Source organism: Lineus longissimus, chromosome 5 (assembly GCF_910592395.1).
Source record: "Lineus longissimus chromosome 5, tnLinLong1.2, whole genome shotgun sequence".
NCBI lineage: Eukaryota > Metazoa > Nemertea > Pilidiophora > Heteronemertea > Lineidae > Lineus > Lineus longissimus.
In genome coordinates this window covers 19,874,084-19,893,074 of record NC_088312.1, presented here as the reverse complement: position 1 = coordinate 19,893,074, position 18,991 = coordinate 19,874,084, and the positions used below count along the sequence as shown (strand labels likewise).

The 18,991-nt window shown below is 41.0% G+C and overlaps 1 protein-coding gene and 1 long non-coding RNA gene across 4 annotated transcripts; both read right to left on the bottom strand.

Moving 5' to 3' along the window:
- Positions 1-2,015: 2,015 nt before the first annotated feature.
- LOC135488850 (uncharacterized) lies at positions 2,016-5,534 on the bottom strand. The gene is made up of 3 exons (XR_010447057.1): positions 5,403-5,534; positions 2,429-2,587; positions 2,016-2,151 (listed from the first exon to the last, which is right to left on the bottom strand). It is a non-coding gene; the product is annotated as an uncharacterized LOC135488850 (long non-coding RNA).
- A 1,500-nt stretch (positions 5,535-7,034) lies between these two features.
- LOC135488274 (dynein light chain Tctex-type 5-like) lies at positions 7,035-15,042 on the bottom strand. Of its 3 annotated transcripts, none has more exons than XM_064772816.1 (3): positions 14,920-15,042; positions 10,812-10,839; positions 7,035-8,808 (listed from the first exon to the last, which is right to left on the bottom strand). In XM_064772816.1, exons 1-3 carry the CDS (start codon positions 14,970-14,972, stop codon positions 8,218-8,220), a joined length of 672 nt encoding a protein of 223 aa, XP_064628886.1. In that variant the 5' UTR covers positions 14,973-15,042; the 3' UTR covers positions 7,035-8,217. The 3 variants fall into 3 exon arrangements, with proteins under 3 accessions (XP_064628886.1, XP_064628887.1, XP_064628888.1); XM_064772817.1 differs by lacking the exon at positions 14,920-15,042 and adding an exon at positions 12,995-13,055; XM_064772818.1 differs by lacking the exon at positions 14,920-15,042 and adding an exon at positions 11,882-11,953.
- Between the last annotated feature and the right edge of the window lie 3,949 nt (positions 15,043-18,991).

Genomic DNA, 18,991 nt, shown 5'->3' with positions numbered 1-18,991 from the left:
GCATTGAGCTATTGTTAACCAATTACAATATTGACAATCTTTGAACAACGTGTAGTATGTTGGCATAACTGCAAGGAAATTGAAAATAGCGAACTGAACGAGGTAATCCTGATTTTGTAAAGTTAGGCCAGAAGCATTATAGATGGGTTAATGGCGTATTACACTATATCTGTGGAGTATGACACAGATGAATGGAAATTGATGACGTTTAAACTGTTTTGATACCTTTATAATTGAAAAAAAACCCGAAATATCCGTATGAGCACCATCCATATGGGAGAGTCTCCACCCATATTGGCGTACCGGATGGGCGCGACACAGGCGCCTCTGTCCAACTTGGGATCAACGAAGCAATTACCCCCTTCCCTCTTCACGAGTGCAAATGGTAAAAAGGGTTTATCTTTTATTTCAGGCCTTGATTTGTGTTAACCCGGCGCTGGCCCGCCCCAGTAATAGCGTAGCGGATCGAAACCTATTTTGGATGACCGTGGTGACTCCGCCCGGCTTGTGCTTCCTCGAAACCAGACAAGACTGCTCGTCAGTAAGGTATTCGTTTACCTTTGTAACACAATAGAGACAAGGCCCTCCCATTACAGTGTTGGAGGGGTACACTCGGATAAATATAATAAATACCGATCTTCATTACGCCCCTTTAGAATGACCTTATCTTTTGTCTGAGGTTGCTACGGACTGAAAGAGTTATAAAATACACGAAAATGGATGTTTACATGAAAAAAACTGCAACAGGCTGTATTCGACTCTCTTCCAATTCCGGCCAACACCAGAACATGTTCTCCTCTGATTGAGTCCCGAACACAAATCCTCGTCTTCTCAAATATGTTTACATGAAGCGCTAGCATATAGCCTGATAAAAAAACGATGCTTTTTACATATTTATGAAAAGTAAACTTCTGGATTCGCAGGGATGTTCTCCGAATTGTACAATGACTTCGTTTGCAATAAAATACGATCAGATCGTTTTGTTCCGATATTTCCTATTATTATTTTTTGGAACTCGCACCTACAGATTGAGGACTCGACCTTCCCTGTCCGCCGTGTTTGTGTCCACGACAGTCTGTTTTCACAGGAAAGTGCAGGTGCTAACTATCCTTTTTTTCTAAAAATACATTCCATTTAATTGGTATAAACAAATTAATGCCCTAAAATGCCTCGATTTACAATTTTCTGAATATTGCCTATTTCCGCCCAAATATTTAAAAAAAGCGATCGTTAGCATCTGGAATGCACAGATGGCTATATTGATCAAAAAGAAATTTTCAAATAATTATATCCATACATAAAAGAGAAAACTTGTAAAAAACCCCGAAAATATCGCGCGCCGACTGCCAGTTACAGTTTTTTATTGTAATTCACTTCATTCCCGCCTCTGCCTATAGCTGTTCGGATATTCTGTGGTCACTTGTGGTCAATTGCAAACCAGGTCAATGGGCCTATCCATGAAAGCCGAAAACTGCATTGAAATAAATTTTTGAAAAGAGTATATCTGCGAGACGAAGGTACAGTAGAACCTCTCTTAGCGGACACCTTTCTAATAAGGACAACCTCTCTATTAAGGACACTAGTTTTGGTCCAAAATTTGTTATTTCCATTCAATTTGACCTCTCTAATCAGGACACCTCTCTATTAAGGACAGCACTTGTCAGTCCCGAGGGTGTCCTTAATAGAGACGTTCCACTGTAATTAATCTGCATGTATAATGGAATGAAGTAAGCATTAGTTCAGAGGATCGCCGCTTGTCAAAAGTGCTGGCTGCATGCGAACCGCACCTTAATTTCTGCGAATTTCATGAATATCGATGCTTAAAAATGAAAATGAAAATCGGTAACCTTACTGTTTCATGATTGAAAACCATGTGAAATATCGTAGTCCGCCACAAAACAAATCATGAAAGTTGTTTTCTTTTTAGAAATCTTCGCGAATCGAAAAAAAATGGGCAAACACTTTCCGATTGACAGTATGGCAAGCGCGGAACGAGAAATGAACAACACTTCCACAGTTTTCAGTACATGTATTATATTCTATGAATCAGTTACAGCGTTACATTTTTGTTGTCGTCGTCGTCGTCGTTGTTGTTGTGTCCTTAATCATCACCATCATCAATCATTGTCGTCTTACAGTCCGGATCGTCTCCTGCAGAAGAAAAAAACAGTCTCAGAAGAATCGTTTCCCTAAAGACAGGCGCAGACTCCTGCTCTGCACAGAACTAGATTTATTTATGACATCATTCCGTGACTGTCAACACAGACCGCTGTTTTTGACCCGCTACTCTATTATTCTAGGAGTAGATCACAGGTGCGTGAAGATATCAGATTCATGGCGATTGATAAGCAACCAAATACATTTAATTGCAAAGGGTCTCATCCTCGCATAGGTGCGCATTTGTAGCTTTAGAAGTTGAAAAACCAACCTTCATAATCTTTGCAACACGTCGGGCCACAGTTGTCGGCAAATACACATTGGTAACCATTACCGTAGGTATTTCGACATTGTCGGTTTGAAAAGCAGGAAATTTTATATTCGCATTCGCCAGGGAGAGTCCATCGCTTCTTGGGGGCGCCACTGGTACCTACAATGGAAATACAGTTTGTTAAGCAAAGCGACGTAAGTCCATTTACACTGTATTCACGAACGTCTATATTTGTAAGGTGGATTTACATATTGGCTTCCAGCCTTTGCTTTTTAAGCAGACCAAACGGACAACGAGGCGTTAGAAGTCAATTAGTCAATCTCCCAATGAGACGACTGCTCTTCATTTGCCTCCAAAACCGGAAGAGACCAAATGTACGCTAGTATCACTTGGCAACCGTTACCGATGACGAGGCTAGGAGATTGATTAATCCTCGTACTCATCTCGGGCAGTGGTATGTTCGCGAGACCCAATGAAGCGAGATTTCTCGTCTGAGAATAAGAGTTCTTGTCTCGAGTCCTTTTCATAACGCTGATTGATGAATATGCGGTGCAGAAGTTTGAAATGTCCTAGGATAGGGGAATAAAGGATTCGATTATGCGCTTTAATCTCTAAGCAAATGACGTTCATGGTCGCTATAGACCCATACACAATAATCCGACAGAATATATTAGGATTGGACACTTTTTTCCAGTGGGACATTTTCTACTTCCACACCTTGAAATGTCCAAGAATACATGTAGGATGTCCAGAGAACAAAAGATTCTATTATGCGCTTTAATCTCTGAGCTCACTATGGACGGTCATGGCCTCTATATCAAACCATATACCATACTTTGTCAGAATACGCAAACGATAGGGCGGGACAATTTCTCAAGGGGGACATTTTTGACTTCTACACCGGTATAAGGCATATAATACAATGTGATGAGGGTATACGTCTGTCGTAATGTATTCTTGCGGTACACTCATGGAAAAAAAGGTTGAGTGTTTTCATCAGACATGTTTGGTAGCGGGTAAGTTTACGTAGCCAACAAAATTAGACGCCTTAGATAGATATTTACAAGTGGGAAAAGAAACACTTTAAATTGTTGTGTTGTAAATATTTGTTACACAAACCATTCAGTATTTTTCAATTCCGGTCGTAAGGCGTGCTTTATTTAGGTTGTGAAGGCTAGTACTCTGTGTTTGCGAAGGTCAAAGAAAACCATCAGAATCCTGAATGGACCGAGCAGGAACGAATTGAACTCCGGAAATTAATCCAGTGCATGATAACAAAAACACGTGAGGTAACCATGGTTATCAAATATGTGTGCAAATCGGAACCCACTTTAAAGAGTTTATCAATGTGAATAAAATGCAGGCACAGCATAAGACAATAAGCTCTTATGCGAAGCAAGAACTCTGAACGGGATTCTACGGTGTGTTTCAAAAAGGATGATACACTTTGAGTATTGGCTTTTTTTATTTCGGACATCCGTTACAAATTACATTTGTACATATAGTCATGTATAGATTTCGGTAAATAGACCTTCGACTTGCAGATTGGAAGAAACCAGTCGTCTGATGCCGTAAGTGCGCAATAGCAGTTCACAAAAAGAACGAAAAGTATATATAAAAAAAATTCCGATCCTTCCCATATGGCCACTAGACTCGCGATTTGTCCATCCGAGCAATTCGCAGACGCGTTTGATGGTTGCAGCACTGCACGGTCAGTGTTATGAATGAAAATAGGATTTGCTAAACATCACACAGATATCTCCTTTTTTTGAGGGTATCACCCCCTCACCACGTAAATTCACATAATATCTCGAGCAAAGAAAACGTGCACCCAATGGCATTTAGCCCAACGTAATTGATGCATTATCAAGTCATGCTCGAGTTTCTGAATGGAACCAGCAGTGCACTGCTGATGGAACCCTATTAAGGGCCTTGCTGTCCACATGTTCATCAGGCCAAACCTAGTTGACTGATCTGCGCTGATCAACAATTTCAGTTAATCAATAAGCCAACACATCGTCCTCTCTTGCTCTTTCACAAGTGATGCACAAGGTCATTTTACTCATTGGTCAGTGTTGATTTAGGTTGTGATGATCGATCCACGAGGAAACTGGATATCAAAGGCTGACTCCGTTTATTCAAATGTTTGATACAAATTCTATAAATGCCAAGTTTTAGCGAGTTTTCGTGCATAATAGCTGCACTATGCCGATGTTTATTTCTAATTATATGAGCAGCAAGAAAATACGATGCACATGAAAGGCTCTCACTGTTTGTCTATCATACAATCTGGAGGGAAAAAGTGCTCATTAAATGCATGAAAAATACTGCTGACCATTATATACAACTGATGATTCTCTACGTTATGACGGGCCATTATCAGGAGACAATCCCAAGACTACACAGAGGTTCTCTAGGTTATGACAGTGGCGTTATCGGGAGACAATCCAGAGACAATATAAATGTTCTCAAAGCGGTGACAGTATCGTTATCAGGAGACAATTCGTTGACAACATGAACGTTCTCCTAGTTGTGGCAGTGCCATTATCGGGAGACCACCCCGAGACAACACAGAGGTTCTCCACGTTGTGGCAGTGAAGAGGGACGCTATACGTACACCCGAAAAGCCATCATTGCTTTATCAGTCTACAGGTTGTGACAATGCCGCACCAGCTTCTACATTTTTGCTTGCAGTTAATTGTGGAGGGGACGGGGTGAGTGTCTCTAATCACCCATAGACTTAAGTCCCTATAATACATTTCGATATACATTTAAAGCTTAAGCATGCCGATTTATCGGCGGTGAATACCAGTCCTTCGTGAAGGATGGATATACGCACAACGACGGTGGATCGGCATGAGCCTAACGGGATTAGTATCAGTGTCCTTAATGGAGAGATGTCAACTAAGGGAAGCTCCGATATACTTTTAAAGCCTTCAGGATTTTGAACAAAAACCTAATAAACGATTCCTACCTTTCATGAGACACAGAATAGCAAAGGTGAGTATTATCAAAGCCGCAGTTTTCATCACTGGATGCGGGGCGTCTCATACAGGATTTGTTCGAATAAGAAATGGAAAGACCACTTGAAAACACGCAAAGCTACTTTTATATTGAACACGACAGCGAGGTTCATGACGCAGTGATCAATGAAACGTTGCTGCCTGGGAAAATCTTGGATTGTTTATTTTGGTGTTTTGTCCTTTTGCGCAGAATACTCAAAAATCATCAGAACAGGCAATGCCTGAAGATTAGAACGTCTGTCGCAATGTTGTTATTGTAATTCCAGCAGTCTCTTCTAAATAGTTTTTTATCCATTCCTTCATTGTATTTCTAGCAATCGTTTCGAATTAATGTGTGTGCCTTCCGGTCAGAGAATGGTGTTTTCTTTCATGTCACTGGCAGCTTGTTCGGGTATTGTCATATTGTTCACGAATTCCCATATCAAAGATGGACTGTAGGCAGGACCAAGGGATGTTTACTGTTAGGGGATTGGCTGTGTTTGATTAGGGTTGACCATAGGTACCACCATTTTGACTCGAACTTTACCCCCAAAGCGATTAAAAGACCTTAAATGAAAATGAATTGAAAGCCCATTTAAAACCTGGGAGGCTGTTCTCTGGAAATCTAAGATTAGACTTACACTCTTGAAATTGGCATTCACTTTGTTTTGAGAGAGTTCTAATTGCTTCAGGGTTCAGGTTCCGGCCAAAATATTGGTGCCTATATTGAGCGTATTCCTCTTAAAAAGCGCGGATTGTTTCGTTGTGGAGAGACCCCTATTGGTGACTTTGTGTAAACTAACACGGCCTACCTGGCTCCTGCCTATAGGCTCCCTTTACAAGATGTTTACTTAAAGCTCCGCGTAACATGAGATTTTAGAGAGTGCAATTGCCATTGTCCATTGACCAGGAGTTTTTGCATCCGAACGATGGCCTGGCTACAGGGATCGTCTCAAAATTACTGAGCTCTTGGTGCCATAAGAAATCATACCGACTTATCGGCGGTGAATATCAGTCCTAAAGTCTCCTCCTTTCAATGGATATACGCACATCGACGGTGGATCGGCAAGTAAGAAATGAATTTTAAACACGTGGGGTGACGGCCAATTTCCCTGCAAAAATGTCATCCATTCGCATATACTTCTTGCATTTGAAAAACTGAAGGCTTGATGTTCATGATTAACAGAAGGAAAATTAAAGTGGTCAAATTTACTTATCGTATGCTATGATCGGGTTACCTGTGATATCAGGTGATGTCATCGGCATTAATGTAAATCGTCGTGAACAAATCAGATAGCTTATATTTTCGTATGTTAACAAAGGTTACTTGCACCGACGGAAGAGCGCACAATGACCCCTGGGAGGAGAGGTTGGACGTCTTCTTGCTTGCAAGGGTGGCGGAGAGAACCAACTCTGTATCGGTCCGACCGACAACTCAGTGTTTATGTCTGCTGCTGATGTGGCAGGCTGTTAATTGACGTGAAATATCGGCCCTGTTATGCAAGTTGTTAGACATAGTCTTGAGTGACCACCGATCTGTGCAAAATGATGATATGAAAAACTAGATTTTGATGAATATTACATTTTTATTCGAAGTGCTCTGTACAGAATATTTGGTGAAAGCGTAAGGTCAATTAAAAACTACCTAACTGGTAGGATGTCGGCCTACCTGTAGGCCCTTCAGCCCACACCGAAGGAGGATACCGAAAGTGCGTAGTGCCAGAGTTCATACGGCGAGTGAGAAGGCAAAGAAACATATGATATACAAATGTACATCAATACGTCTTGAACATTGTTGCCTCTAGAATGAAATGGCATCATATTGGCGACTGAGAGCCCCCATTGGCGACTTCGTGAAACAACGTCTGACCTACCTGGCTCCTGCCTAAAGACTCCAATGTTCGTGATGCATAGTTTTGATTGTCCATTAATTTTTATCAAAATAATTGAGTGATCTTGTGCAAATGAACTCACCGTGGAGTTACTACGTTTTTTATCGCTTTGAAACTTTTACACACTGCGCTGTAAGATTCTTTATCGATTTGCTTCCATTTACTCTTGTTTGGAGTATTCCCTACAGCTGTATTTGGTTGAAACAGAAAAAATCGCATCCGGCGAAGTTGCTGGTGGTGTGATCAGAAGTTAGTTACTGATAAATAGAGTGTCCATCTCATGTCTTCCTGATCAACCATTTTACACACATGCATGAAGTCCCAACGTACACACCATGAACCACGGATGTCACAGCGTTCACGCATCACACAACGTATACACCATTAACCGCAGATGTCCTAGTCAACACATAGCACTCAATGTGTACTCTATACCACGGATGTCATATACATGTAGTGCACATGCATCATATAATAGTACACTCTATGAACAACGGATGTTGTAGAGTGCACGTGCATTACTCAATGTATACGCCATAAACAACGGATGTCATATATAGTGAACGTGCATTACTCAATGTATACGTCATGATCCATGGAAGTCATTGTGTTCACGCATCACTCATCGTTTACCCCATTAACCACGGAAGTCATCACTCAACGTATACGCAAACCATGGAAGTCATAGTGTACACACATCACTCAGCGTGTACGCCAACCACGGAAGTCATTGTGTACACGCATCACTCAGCGTGTACGCCATTAACCACGGAAGCCATAGCGTATACGCATTACTCAACGGGTACGCCATACTACATTGTACGTCATTACGTACATGTTTCACTCAAGGTACACTCCATAAAACACGGACGTCGCATGCAGTACAGTGCACGTATCACTCAAAGTATACTCCATGTACCATTGCAACCGCAAAAATGCTCGGATTCTGATAGTAAACACATGCATAGTTGTCCTGTTTTTGATCCCATACGCACCGACTCGATGCCTCAATCCCCTGGTCCTTTTTCTGCCCAATCATCACATTGCACACAATCCTATAGCGAGGGAACTCCAAGTCCTTCACCCGGTTCTTTATAATCTGCGCCAAATCACAGGCCAGTGTGCTACATATCTTTTGATCGTAATCTTGGTCATCAAGATACATTTTAAAGACACTGTCAACAATCGGCTCTACTCTGTGTGGCTGGAACTTGGTGTCATCTTGGGGGTCCATACGGAAGGTGTTCTCATACAAAAACTTCGGCTGCGGTGGTTCCTCTAGTTTTGGCTTGATGCTCATGCGCCTCATCATGCTGATTGACTGATTCAGGCTCTTGACGGTTGACCGCCGCCGCCCGAGATAGTTTTTAAGTTTATTGGGGTCGTTCATGGAGTCGGATGAGACGATTGACTGTCGCCTGGGACCCTGGGCCCGCGCTCCCACAGCCTTGTCGTGCTCCTGGAGCGTGTCCTCGCTCAGACGAACCTGAAAGCAGAGTATATGAGAAGAAAATTACACTACAGTCTTACACAGGGACAAAAATGAAACCAGACGATATAAGCATTTCACCATCTTGCCCAACACGTCCGATATCCTCACCTCGAAATGTAGAACTGATATATTGTCTTGTAGTGTGGTGAGATGCCTACTTTTACAGACTTGATAGAAAAATGTGTCTTGACCTGAAATACGGTTTCACCCGGACACCACGAGATTTGGTTTCTCAGATCGAATCTTATCTTCTAGCTCAGCTGGCATAACCAGTGGTTTTCAATATACTCCGCCTGTCGTTTTGTATATGACGAAGCCTGATCTCAGGATGCTTGCTCAGCCGCCATTATTTTTCGAACATCCTGTCACATAAGATAAAAAAACCCAGCCTTGGCCAAGCATGTCCCTGAAAGCGCTCGCAAACGATGATTGATAAGACGATCGCTCGCCTGCGTGTAAAACCGGCAACCGCTGGTTTTGTTATTGATAGCAGGTCGCAACGATCGTCGATTCTTGTCGCATGTACCTGCGACGAACATCGCAAAAAGGAGTGATTTTCGAGTGAACCAACATGCATAACATATGTTCTCCGAATCCTAGAACATTATTCGCTCGTGTTTCCGATTTTTGAGTGATTTTTGTTGCACGCGATCGTGAGCGCATCGACGAAAATCACTCGTTTGCGTGGACCTACCTTCCGTGACCGCGAGGTGTTTCTTCTCTTGGACATGTCACAACCCCTGATGAACCTTCTCGAGTCAGGATCAAATTGTGCGTGAAGGAAGCCGACTGTCTAATTTTATTTGTTTGGATTTATGTCCAGAAGTTTAGACAATCCTCTTTTGCTAAGCATTCGACTTGCTATGTCAAACATGCCATACTTAACCGGTCAATCGTGATTCGGTCAGCATGGGGCGATGGGATTTAGCATGATTATTATTGGTCAAGGGTGAAAACAGGGCCTACAGTCTCTATTTATCTATCGGGTGTCCCAATAAAAACGTCGTGACACTTTTTGACTTGTAAATATTTCAATTATTTGAATGCCAAGTTTTTGGTTGGAATCCCCAGGGATCAGTTTTACGAGAACCTGCTCGATGTAAATGTGGAGCCGATTGATTGATTGACCCTCATCACTAAACTCCGGTCGTGCTCTGTGGTGGAACTCTCTAGGACAGTCCACTTCGTTACTGAAACGGACTGACTGTCTAACATGCATCTAAATAATCCGAACGCAGAAGAAGACGAAGGATACGCGAACCGACATGCAGGACATGTGCCCTCCGAATCCTAGAACATTATTCGCTCGTGTTTCCGCTTGGGAAAATTTTCCAACACGTCACTTGGCCTTGACCCTGAGAGAGCTACCATATTCTCAAAGAGAGCGTGACCAGTATTAGACTGACGCACATGTGTTTGTATTTGTTTGTGAATTTTTAATAATCGCTTTGTTTTGACAAATCTCACCCACAGGGAAATCTGACATATCAACTCGACCGATTAAATCCATTTTAGGCCTAAAAGGATTGCAACGCGAGATATATAATTACCCTTTCCGCATGAACTGAGATTACCTGTACGTGTGATGTCATTAAAAAAATTCGCAATCCGCCAAAAACAATTTTTTTTAGAAACTTTCGCACGAATCGCAAAAATGGTTTGAATTTTAGGGTTCGGCCCTACCGTGCGATCGCCACTAAACGTCTATTTGGTCTGCCGTGTAAACGCGCACGAATGTGATTAGGTCTGGTCTTGTCTGATTCAATGTACATACAATGCATGTACTTACGTGCTCATGTCATTCATGACGTCACGAGCGATGCGATCTAGTCTGGTCTGGTTTGATTTGTAACCGTGTAAATGGCCCTGTCTTACATGTACATGTAGTTTGTTTGGTGCTGTTTGGACTTCTTTATTTCGTCTGATAAATGTATTTGTCTGGTAAATGTATTCGTCTGGTAAATGTATTTCTAACTTCCCATACTCTAAGCTCTTACCTGTCTTCCGCTCGATTCCATATTAAGGCTGAAAAGAGAGAAAAGAGTACGTTTTTAAAAAAAGGTCAAAGAGAAACTAAACCTTCGTATACAAAACGGAATCCGATCAATACACAGTCAGGCAAGAATTCCCGTTTTGCGAGTTATTGGCAATTCCTATATGGTGTCGGGGGGGGGGGGGGGTGTCAGTCTATTTTGGGGCTATTGAGCTCTTATTTCCACGTGCCTGTGCTCGTATGGCTTTGTTAGATGTTTAGAGTAACGATAGGCCTAAGCTTCCTGGGGCATTATGACTGTCCATAGGTTTGGACTATGCATACCGGATAAATGTCCTTATTAGAGAGGTCAGATTGAATGATAATTACCAGTTTGGGACCAACATCAGTGTCCCGGAGGATGTTCTGATTACAGAGGTGCTGAGAGAGGTTCCACTGTAGTTTCCCTGTGTTTAAACATCTTAGACGTCATTCTAAGCTATAATTGTCCATCGTCTTTTTGACGGGCACTAACTTGACCCTGGTAACCAAATTGTCAACAAGTTATATATTTGATCCGATCAACACAATCCTTAAACAATTGCCCGATTAAAAAGCCGATTCCAAAAAACAAGGATATATACTGAAATAGGATAAACCTAACGAGGTGATACGTCCACAACAAACGTAGCAAGATTAGGTCGGGTACACATGGTACTATCACTAATGAGAAAAACTAAATTACATGTATCTGGAATTTGTTCCAGGGTTGTTCCAGAGTTAGCTTCGAAAGATCGATTTTCACCTGAGGACAAAGTGTTTTTAAGCCAGACGACGTGGCCGCGGTCACAATAATTTTGACGCCCACCCCAACCCACTGTGAAATAGTGGGAAGTTCTTCGGAATCTCAGAAGCCATTGGTCGTTTAACGGGGTGCATAATTGTGTGGGGCGAAACCATAAAAGGGTTTTCAAAGTTTCAAAAACCGGTACCATTACTAGTGTACTAACATCAGATTTTCGTGAAATATTGTGATAAATATATATAGACCGATAATTATATAAAAAAAGACTGTCAGCACTATACTCAACGTACCTGAACGATGAAGGGAGTACACAACGTAAAGTTTTCGTGAAATATTTGCTGATATATCCAAACTAAATCCACCAATTCAAGGGTCTGTAGTCACGTGCTGTAGTATATAACCATCGTACACCCAATGAAATGTTTCGTTATTTCTATAATTGACTTTCCTTGAAAAGAGCACTAACAGCACTGTGTTTCTAAACATGACAATTAGGCTTTCTCGAATAAAGCTGAAGTTTTTCACAGTTTGTCTGCAATTTTAGGTGTGACCATATTTCCAAAGGGAATTTCTAAATCAAACACCTTCAACCAAATGTGGGACGAGCCGTTTTATGTGTACGGAAAAGTGTTTCATTATATAAAAAAACCAAAACTATTAAACTATTCGATCGCACTTGCGATATCAGAAGTTATGCGGTCATACATGATCGGTATGACCGCATAACGGCGATATCGCAAGTGCGATCGAATAGTTTAATAGTTTTGGTTTTTTATATATTTTTTTGTAAATGAGTTGTTGCAAAAGATTACAATTATTGCCCTAATGATATAGAATTACTAAGTGAGAATTTTTCAGAAGGAGTTAGTCCAATACCTTGTTAAAGGGAGTCTATAGGCAGCAGCTAAGATAAAGTGCCGCAAAGTCACCAATAGGGTCACTTCTATTTCACACATCGTCAAAATTAATCACGCTCGTACCAGGAATATATATTTCGTGTTGCCCTTACTGTGCACATAGTATGTTACCCGAAGATGGCCAATTTAACCCTCTGCTCCTGCCCATAGTCACCCTTTAACACTGCTATTTTAAGTTGGAAACAGTTCAAACATGTCAAGTTGTCGTGGTCTAATCAATTGCCTGACAATTAACGTATAACTTTAATATTATGACGATTAGTTTCATTTCAGGGTAAGACATTGCTTCGCAAGTGTAATGATTTCGCAAACTTTGTTTCATCAAGAAGAAATTTGACTCTAAGACTTATTTAAGTGGGTAGCACGTTTTATGTTCTTCTTCATACAGTCACTCCGTCAGGAGCTGACTCGATCTTTAAAGACATTTGAATTTAGATAAATGTAAAAGCTTGAAAAAATGGACTTTATAATCTTTATGAACAATACCTGATTCAAGCAGCGTGAATATGGAAATTATTCACAAATCGATATCCAAAATCAATGTTTTATCAGCATGACGTGATGAAGTCGGAGCAAGCGACACCCTTGATATACGTTTCAAAAGAATGCACTGTGTGAAGGGATCCAGCAGTAGACTGAACCAACAGCAAGGCTTACGAGTAAATTCCTCGGGATTTCATACAAAATGAGCTTTTCTGCTGAATATAATAAGTTCTGAATACCGTTACAATAACTGATTTAGTCGTGTATTCTTTGACGGACAATAGAATTAGTATGATGCCTTCGGGTCGCCGAAGACAGGGAACACCAAACATAATCCTTACCAATCCTTTTAGTGTGGAGTCCACTGCATGATCGGTAGTTGTTATTTAAACACACGATTTAGGCTACTTCTTTATCACCAACTGCAAAAACTGGTATCAATTTATTAATTCTTGCTGGTAGCCATTTTGAGACGCACCGCAGAATTCCTACATTAGTTTTATATCTTCAATAAAGTCGGTAGTTGAATAATGCAGCAGTCAAGTAACAGGCAAGTATCTGTTGCCTGACATGCCGTACTCCAAGGCCACAGATTGACCGGGATAAGCTGAGATTAGTGTCAAAGTCGGTGATCACCGTTACAGTTCTGGGCAGAGACATGTATTCATCCACAGGCGGAAGTGACACATAGTCCGTACTGAACTGTGAAGCTGTGGTAAATACATGACTGTGATGGGTGAAAGTGGATTTATTCTTCCATCTTTGGTGGATTCCTAATCTACAGAGCCAGGCCATAACAAGGATATAATTTTTGATAATTGATTTAAGGAAATATTGTGTCAGTGGCCAGTTTAGAACTTGTATTCTAATATTGTGTCAGTGGCCAGTTTAGAACTTGTATTCTAATAGGCCCATATCAGTCCGCGAGTGACGATTTGATGGCAATGCTGTACACAAATCAATTTTTCTCAAGCAATCGGTATTGGAATGTTTTGAATTTTTACTATTATCTCGATAAAAGCCTCTTCATAACACATATAAAATTTGGTGGGAATTAAAGCACCCTTGGTGTACTTTTTTCACCAACCTATATTCATTAAAATGTACACAGAATGTACACGCTGGCTAATAGAGGTCTCTGGCCTTATTTTTAAAAACATTAGTTTTTTTCTTTGCACAAGAACAAATATATTCCAGTTGTGCCGTGACGTATAAAGTTTGCCTACATTGTTCTGATCGCAACGGGGTAACTACACATTCAAAATATCCCTGTCACGTTGTTGGCTTGAATATATCAAACACACTTTAACGTCAACTTACTTGAGGTAAACAATTGTCAAACGTTGGATTTTATTCATTTGAGTTTTTATTTTAGGACATATTTATGGGTGGAGAAGTGTGTTCAGTTATGGTTAATCCTGTTCGAGTGTTTTCGTTCTTTTGATCACGTCATGAGAAACATAGCATAAGGCAACGACCCATAAAGTATGTTGAGGCGCTTCTGAAAATATCAAGAATTGATTAAATCTTTACTTGCCAATGTAGAAAACCTTATTACATGTACACGTTTGTTACATATTTATCAAATAGAACCCTTTGTCGAGAGCAACATGCATTTTTCTGGCTGGAGGTCGGAGGCCGAGGATGAATCACGTTTCGAGCGACAGAAAAACTCATGGGCGGTTGTTGTTGCCCGCGGACGTGACGTCATCGGGCCTCATTAGTTTTTATGGACCGGTCGTTTGTCCAATCTGCAAAGTGCGGGGATTAGTGATGGTCATGTAATGATATCAAATGTTTATAACGTGGTGAACTGAGAAACAGATGGTGAATAAAAAGAGGGCACTATTCGGACCACGCTCTGAAGCATCCAGGAAGTTCAACGCAGAAGAGACGTTTTTTTGTCATTAAATCAAACAAACGCTTACCTATTTTTCTTTGAAGACGGTGGACCGTATTCCTTAACGTGCAAACTCTGCATGATTGAGATTCGGAATTTTGATGATGGCAAAACAGGATGTCCTTGTTTATTCCAGATATTTCTGCAAGAAGGCCTGTTCAATCCAGTTAGGGCAAACGGTGCCTCCTAACTGTCAATGTAGGCCTGTAGAGTTGCGACTAAATTTGTTATGGTTAGACGAGCCTATAGAAATGATTCTCGTTGCTTAGTGTTAAATTAAGCCTCGTTAAGAACAATTAGCTGGCACAGCAGGCGCAAGCGAAAAAGCTGTTAGGGGAAAAATACACTGGCAAAGTTAAAAAAGGGACATAAATGCCGTAAAAAGATGATCGTAATGATAATGATCATGTCGACGATGATGACAAAATTAGCACACGGTCTTTCGATGCCATTGGACATGTTCAGATGTTCGAAGTTAGACTTTCACAGTGGTTTGCCAGTGGAGAACAGATAATCGGTGGCCCATTGGGTCGCCGAGCAACATAACATCTTGTGAACTTTCCCTATCATGCGATTACGTATGAACGAGGTGCTCGCCTCCGACGGGAGATCGAGGCCGGGGTGATGAAAATGATAGCACTCCCACTATAGGAGACGTCCAAAACGCGCCACTCTGCTGTGATATTTCCTATATATTTGCGGTGACCGAGAACGACAGCAATAGCCACAGTTTTAACAAACGGATTGTGATTATATTCGGTGTTGTCGTCTTACCTCCATGAGAAATTCATCCTTTGCACCTTAAATTCGACACTCAAACCACTGATAGCGAGAGCTAAACAAGGAAAGGCCGAACGAAATTTGAAGAAGATTTCGGAATTGAAAGTTTTAGAAAAATAATATGTTTGAAGTCCCTTGCGATGGGTAAAAGTTTTATTTTGTGAATGCCTAATCCTAAATTCGTGTATTTAATTTGGATAAGTCTTGTAAATTTGGTATTTTTCGTGCTGCGTTAGCGAGGGATCCGAAAATAATTGGGTGGTGCGTGCTGATCATTTCGACTCAAGCCTAAAAACCCTTTTTAATGAGAAGATATAATAATCCTGAACACGAGCTTTAATTTTCCAGGGGATCTCCCAGGATTCTTTGGTTATCGGTGATCGGTGGTCGCCAAAGTTTCTTTGACGTTTTATTTTCGCGGATTTCGCGAATAATCTCGATTCGCGAAAATAAAAATCGCATTTTTTTCTTGGAAAATGGAAAGGAAGTACGTTATCCGCAAAAATAGAAATCGTCGCGAACCGCAAAAAATAACTTGGCGCGAAAATTTTGCAATTTCCAGTATAGGCCTATTACATGTACAAATATACTGAGTTCCAAATACAATGCATAAGAGGCTTATGTGTTTTCCTTCATAACATTATTTTGTGTTGCACGTAAGAAACCTATGAATTTTTATTTTAGCCGAATTAAATTTTTCACATTCTTCCTTTTGTTCGGAATTTCGCCATGCAGTAACTTATGAGAACCGTCGAATGATGCGGGATTAGATGAAGGAGGGTGAGGCGCTGAGCTAAGTTGGTTTGGAGTTTCAGGGGTATGGTGCGCTCCAAAACTAGAACTGTGGAGTTAAATTATTTTATTTGGTAAACAAGTTAAAAACTAATACATGATCAGAAGTAGTCCTGTCCATCTCTTACCGACAACTTCATGTTTTGCATTGCCATGCATGGTTGCGGGTAGGGGGTGGCGAACAGATCTCATGCAGAAAACGCCATGGGTTTATACCGAATTTCAGAGTATAGAAAATGTCGGTCGTAATATTCGAACTCTGATTGTAGGCATATACAGACATTTATTTGAGAACACCTGTAACATCGATTGACTCGCAACCAGCGCGCCGTGTTTGACCCGCGGAGAGACAGGATACTCTAAGTTCTGACCAGTATAGTGTGGGGAGGGGATAAAAGTACATGTAGGTCTATGTACATTTTGACATTTTTCAATTACCTCTTTTTCTTGAGTGCACTCTTTTCAATTGCATTTGGCATCGTGGCTGCTGTGCTTGAGCTGCTGTTTTGGAATGTCGGCCTTGTCAGATTTCTGCTGGCTTACGCCAAATAGCGAATGCTTTAATGAAGCGTTATTGGGAAAGATTTTACGGACGACAGCATTGATGGTCCCCCGGTTTCAGCCTCGATCTTACCAATGCTAGTAAAAGTCAACCCAATCAAACCACCGAAATGAGATCTAAATCACTATAGTTAGGGCTGTACCCACGTTCTCCTCGAGTAGTCCCAGCAACAGTCAAGTGACAGTAAATGCCAGTCCGATTAAGCAGCACAAAAACAAGAGAGTTGTTGTTCAGTAGTCCATTCCAGTTAAGTCTTAGCCAAACTGCTGTGTGCTCATAAGCTCTATTGAACTAACAGAGACGAATGGCCGGTCGAGAACCTGTTTTCAAATTTTGATTTTTTTATGTTGTCCTGTATCCTGGTCTGAATCCTATAATTACAGCAGCTTTGAACAGTATCCAACATTCCTTTCAGCAGTTAGTCGCAAAAGTACATTGTAAAGACGTAAAAAACTTATCTCATTTACAAACCCGTTTATGACTATGAGCCGGGCTCACAGCTGAGCAGAGGATTCTAAGCTGAAGACAGAAAGTCACATCCCCTCTCGAAATCTGCAGCGAAAATCCTTGTCTTTACCCCGATCCTGATCACTTTGACGAACTCATAATCCAGGAGTTCAACTTTCCAATCAATCGTTGTCCATAAAAATTGATAATACACATGGAAACAACAGAGGGTATATGAATGATCGGGTTGAAAATTCTTCCCGCTGCTCCTGGATATAATATCAGTTACCAATAATTATATGCGCAGATTACGGATACGGATATACCCGATTATAGTCTCAAGCACCTTTCAAAATGTCGTGGTCTATAACCCAACATGCAGAGCCAGGCACGGGATCAGCTTAAACACCATGGAAGTCAACATTATGGATAGTTTGTTTTAAACTATAGGGAATTACTTCGTTGTGAAAGGTTACTTAAGGTTCCTTGTTTTGTTGACTTGGATTAATGCTTATAATAATCAAGCTTACTCACTCATTTTTAAACCCGATACAAACATTAGTCGTTTCGGCTAAAGCGAATGAACTTCATGGCCTAGGTCCTTTTCTTTTTGGGATTAGCGATACCAGTGCATGTATACTGTAAAAATTGCATTTCGTGGCTCCGCTCGAAATTAGAAAATGCCTAGTTTTTTTATTCCCGATCAGGCAGAAATCCAATAAAAAGCCGTTGGATGAATACTATAGGTAAACTCATCATTCAATGAAACATATCAGTTTCAAAATCACCTTGAACTTTGGCCTTGAAATGGATTAATCTATCAAATGCCCCAACTGAACAAAATGTTCTATCCCTTATACACAAGTCGCGATCAAACTTGATAAATAGATATTCACCTTGATCATCTCATCTGAAAGTGAAATTGACATCACGACTCCAGCTCATACAGGAGCCATCAGTGGCAGGGTTTTCATTGACCGCTCCATCCATCTGACCAATGAGGAACCTGCACAACAAAACCTGCCAATAGGGAGCCCTGCAGGCAAGTGGATTATGGTTTTAATGAGAAAGCCATTTCCCGGGTCAATGATTATTGAATATTTCATCCCTTAATTACTCTACATGGGGAAATAACACCAAAAATGTAGATTTAGTGGTCCTTAATTCTATTTTGATGAGTTTTAGGGAGAAAATCAACAAAACTTAATTTTAATGGAAAATGCACTGGAAGTGTACATTTTAGTACTGGTGCTGCCATCTGGCTTTTTAGTTCCGTAGGTTTCTCATTGGGCGCAACGCCATCTGCAGGTAAGGTCTCACCTTTTGCTGTTCCTTTCCTCCATGCCGACAAATCCCAACGCATCAAGTCTTACTCCACCAAAAATACAAGATCCAAAATGTGTTTGACAAAAGCAAGATTCCTCCTGACACAAGGCAGCTAGGCCTTGTATATACACTTACTATGTCATGCTAGTCTTTCTCCGCTGCACTGGTTGCTAAGCAACGCATGAGGTTTTAA

Bases quoted from the DNA above. Each gene is read 5' to 3' on its own strand.
- LOC135488274 (XM_064772816.1), bottom strand. From the start codon at position 14,972: ATGCAGAGTTTGCACGTTAAGGAATACGGTCCACCGTCTTCAAAGAAA. The intron at 10,840-14,919 runs GTAAGCGTTTGT...CTCTCTTTTCAG, and splicing joins CCGTCTTCAAAGAAAAATAG to CCTTAATATGGAATCGAGCG. The intron at 8,809-10,811 runs GTAAGAGCTTAG...CTCTGCTTTCAG, and splicing joins TGGAATCGAGCGGAAGACAG to GTTCGTCTGAGCGAGGACAC.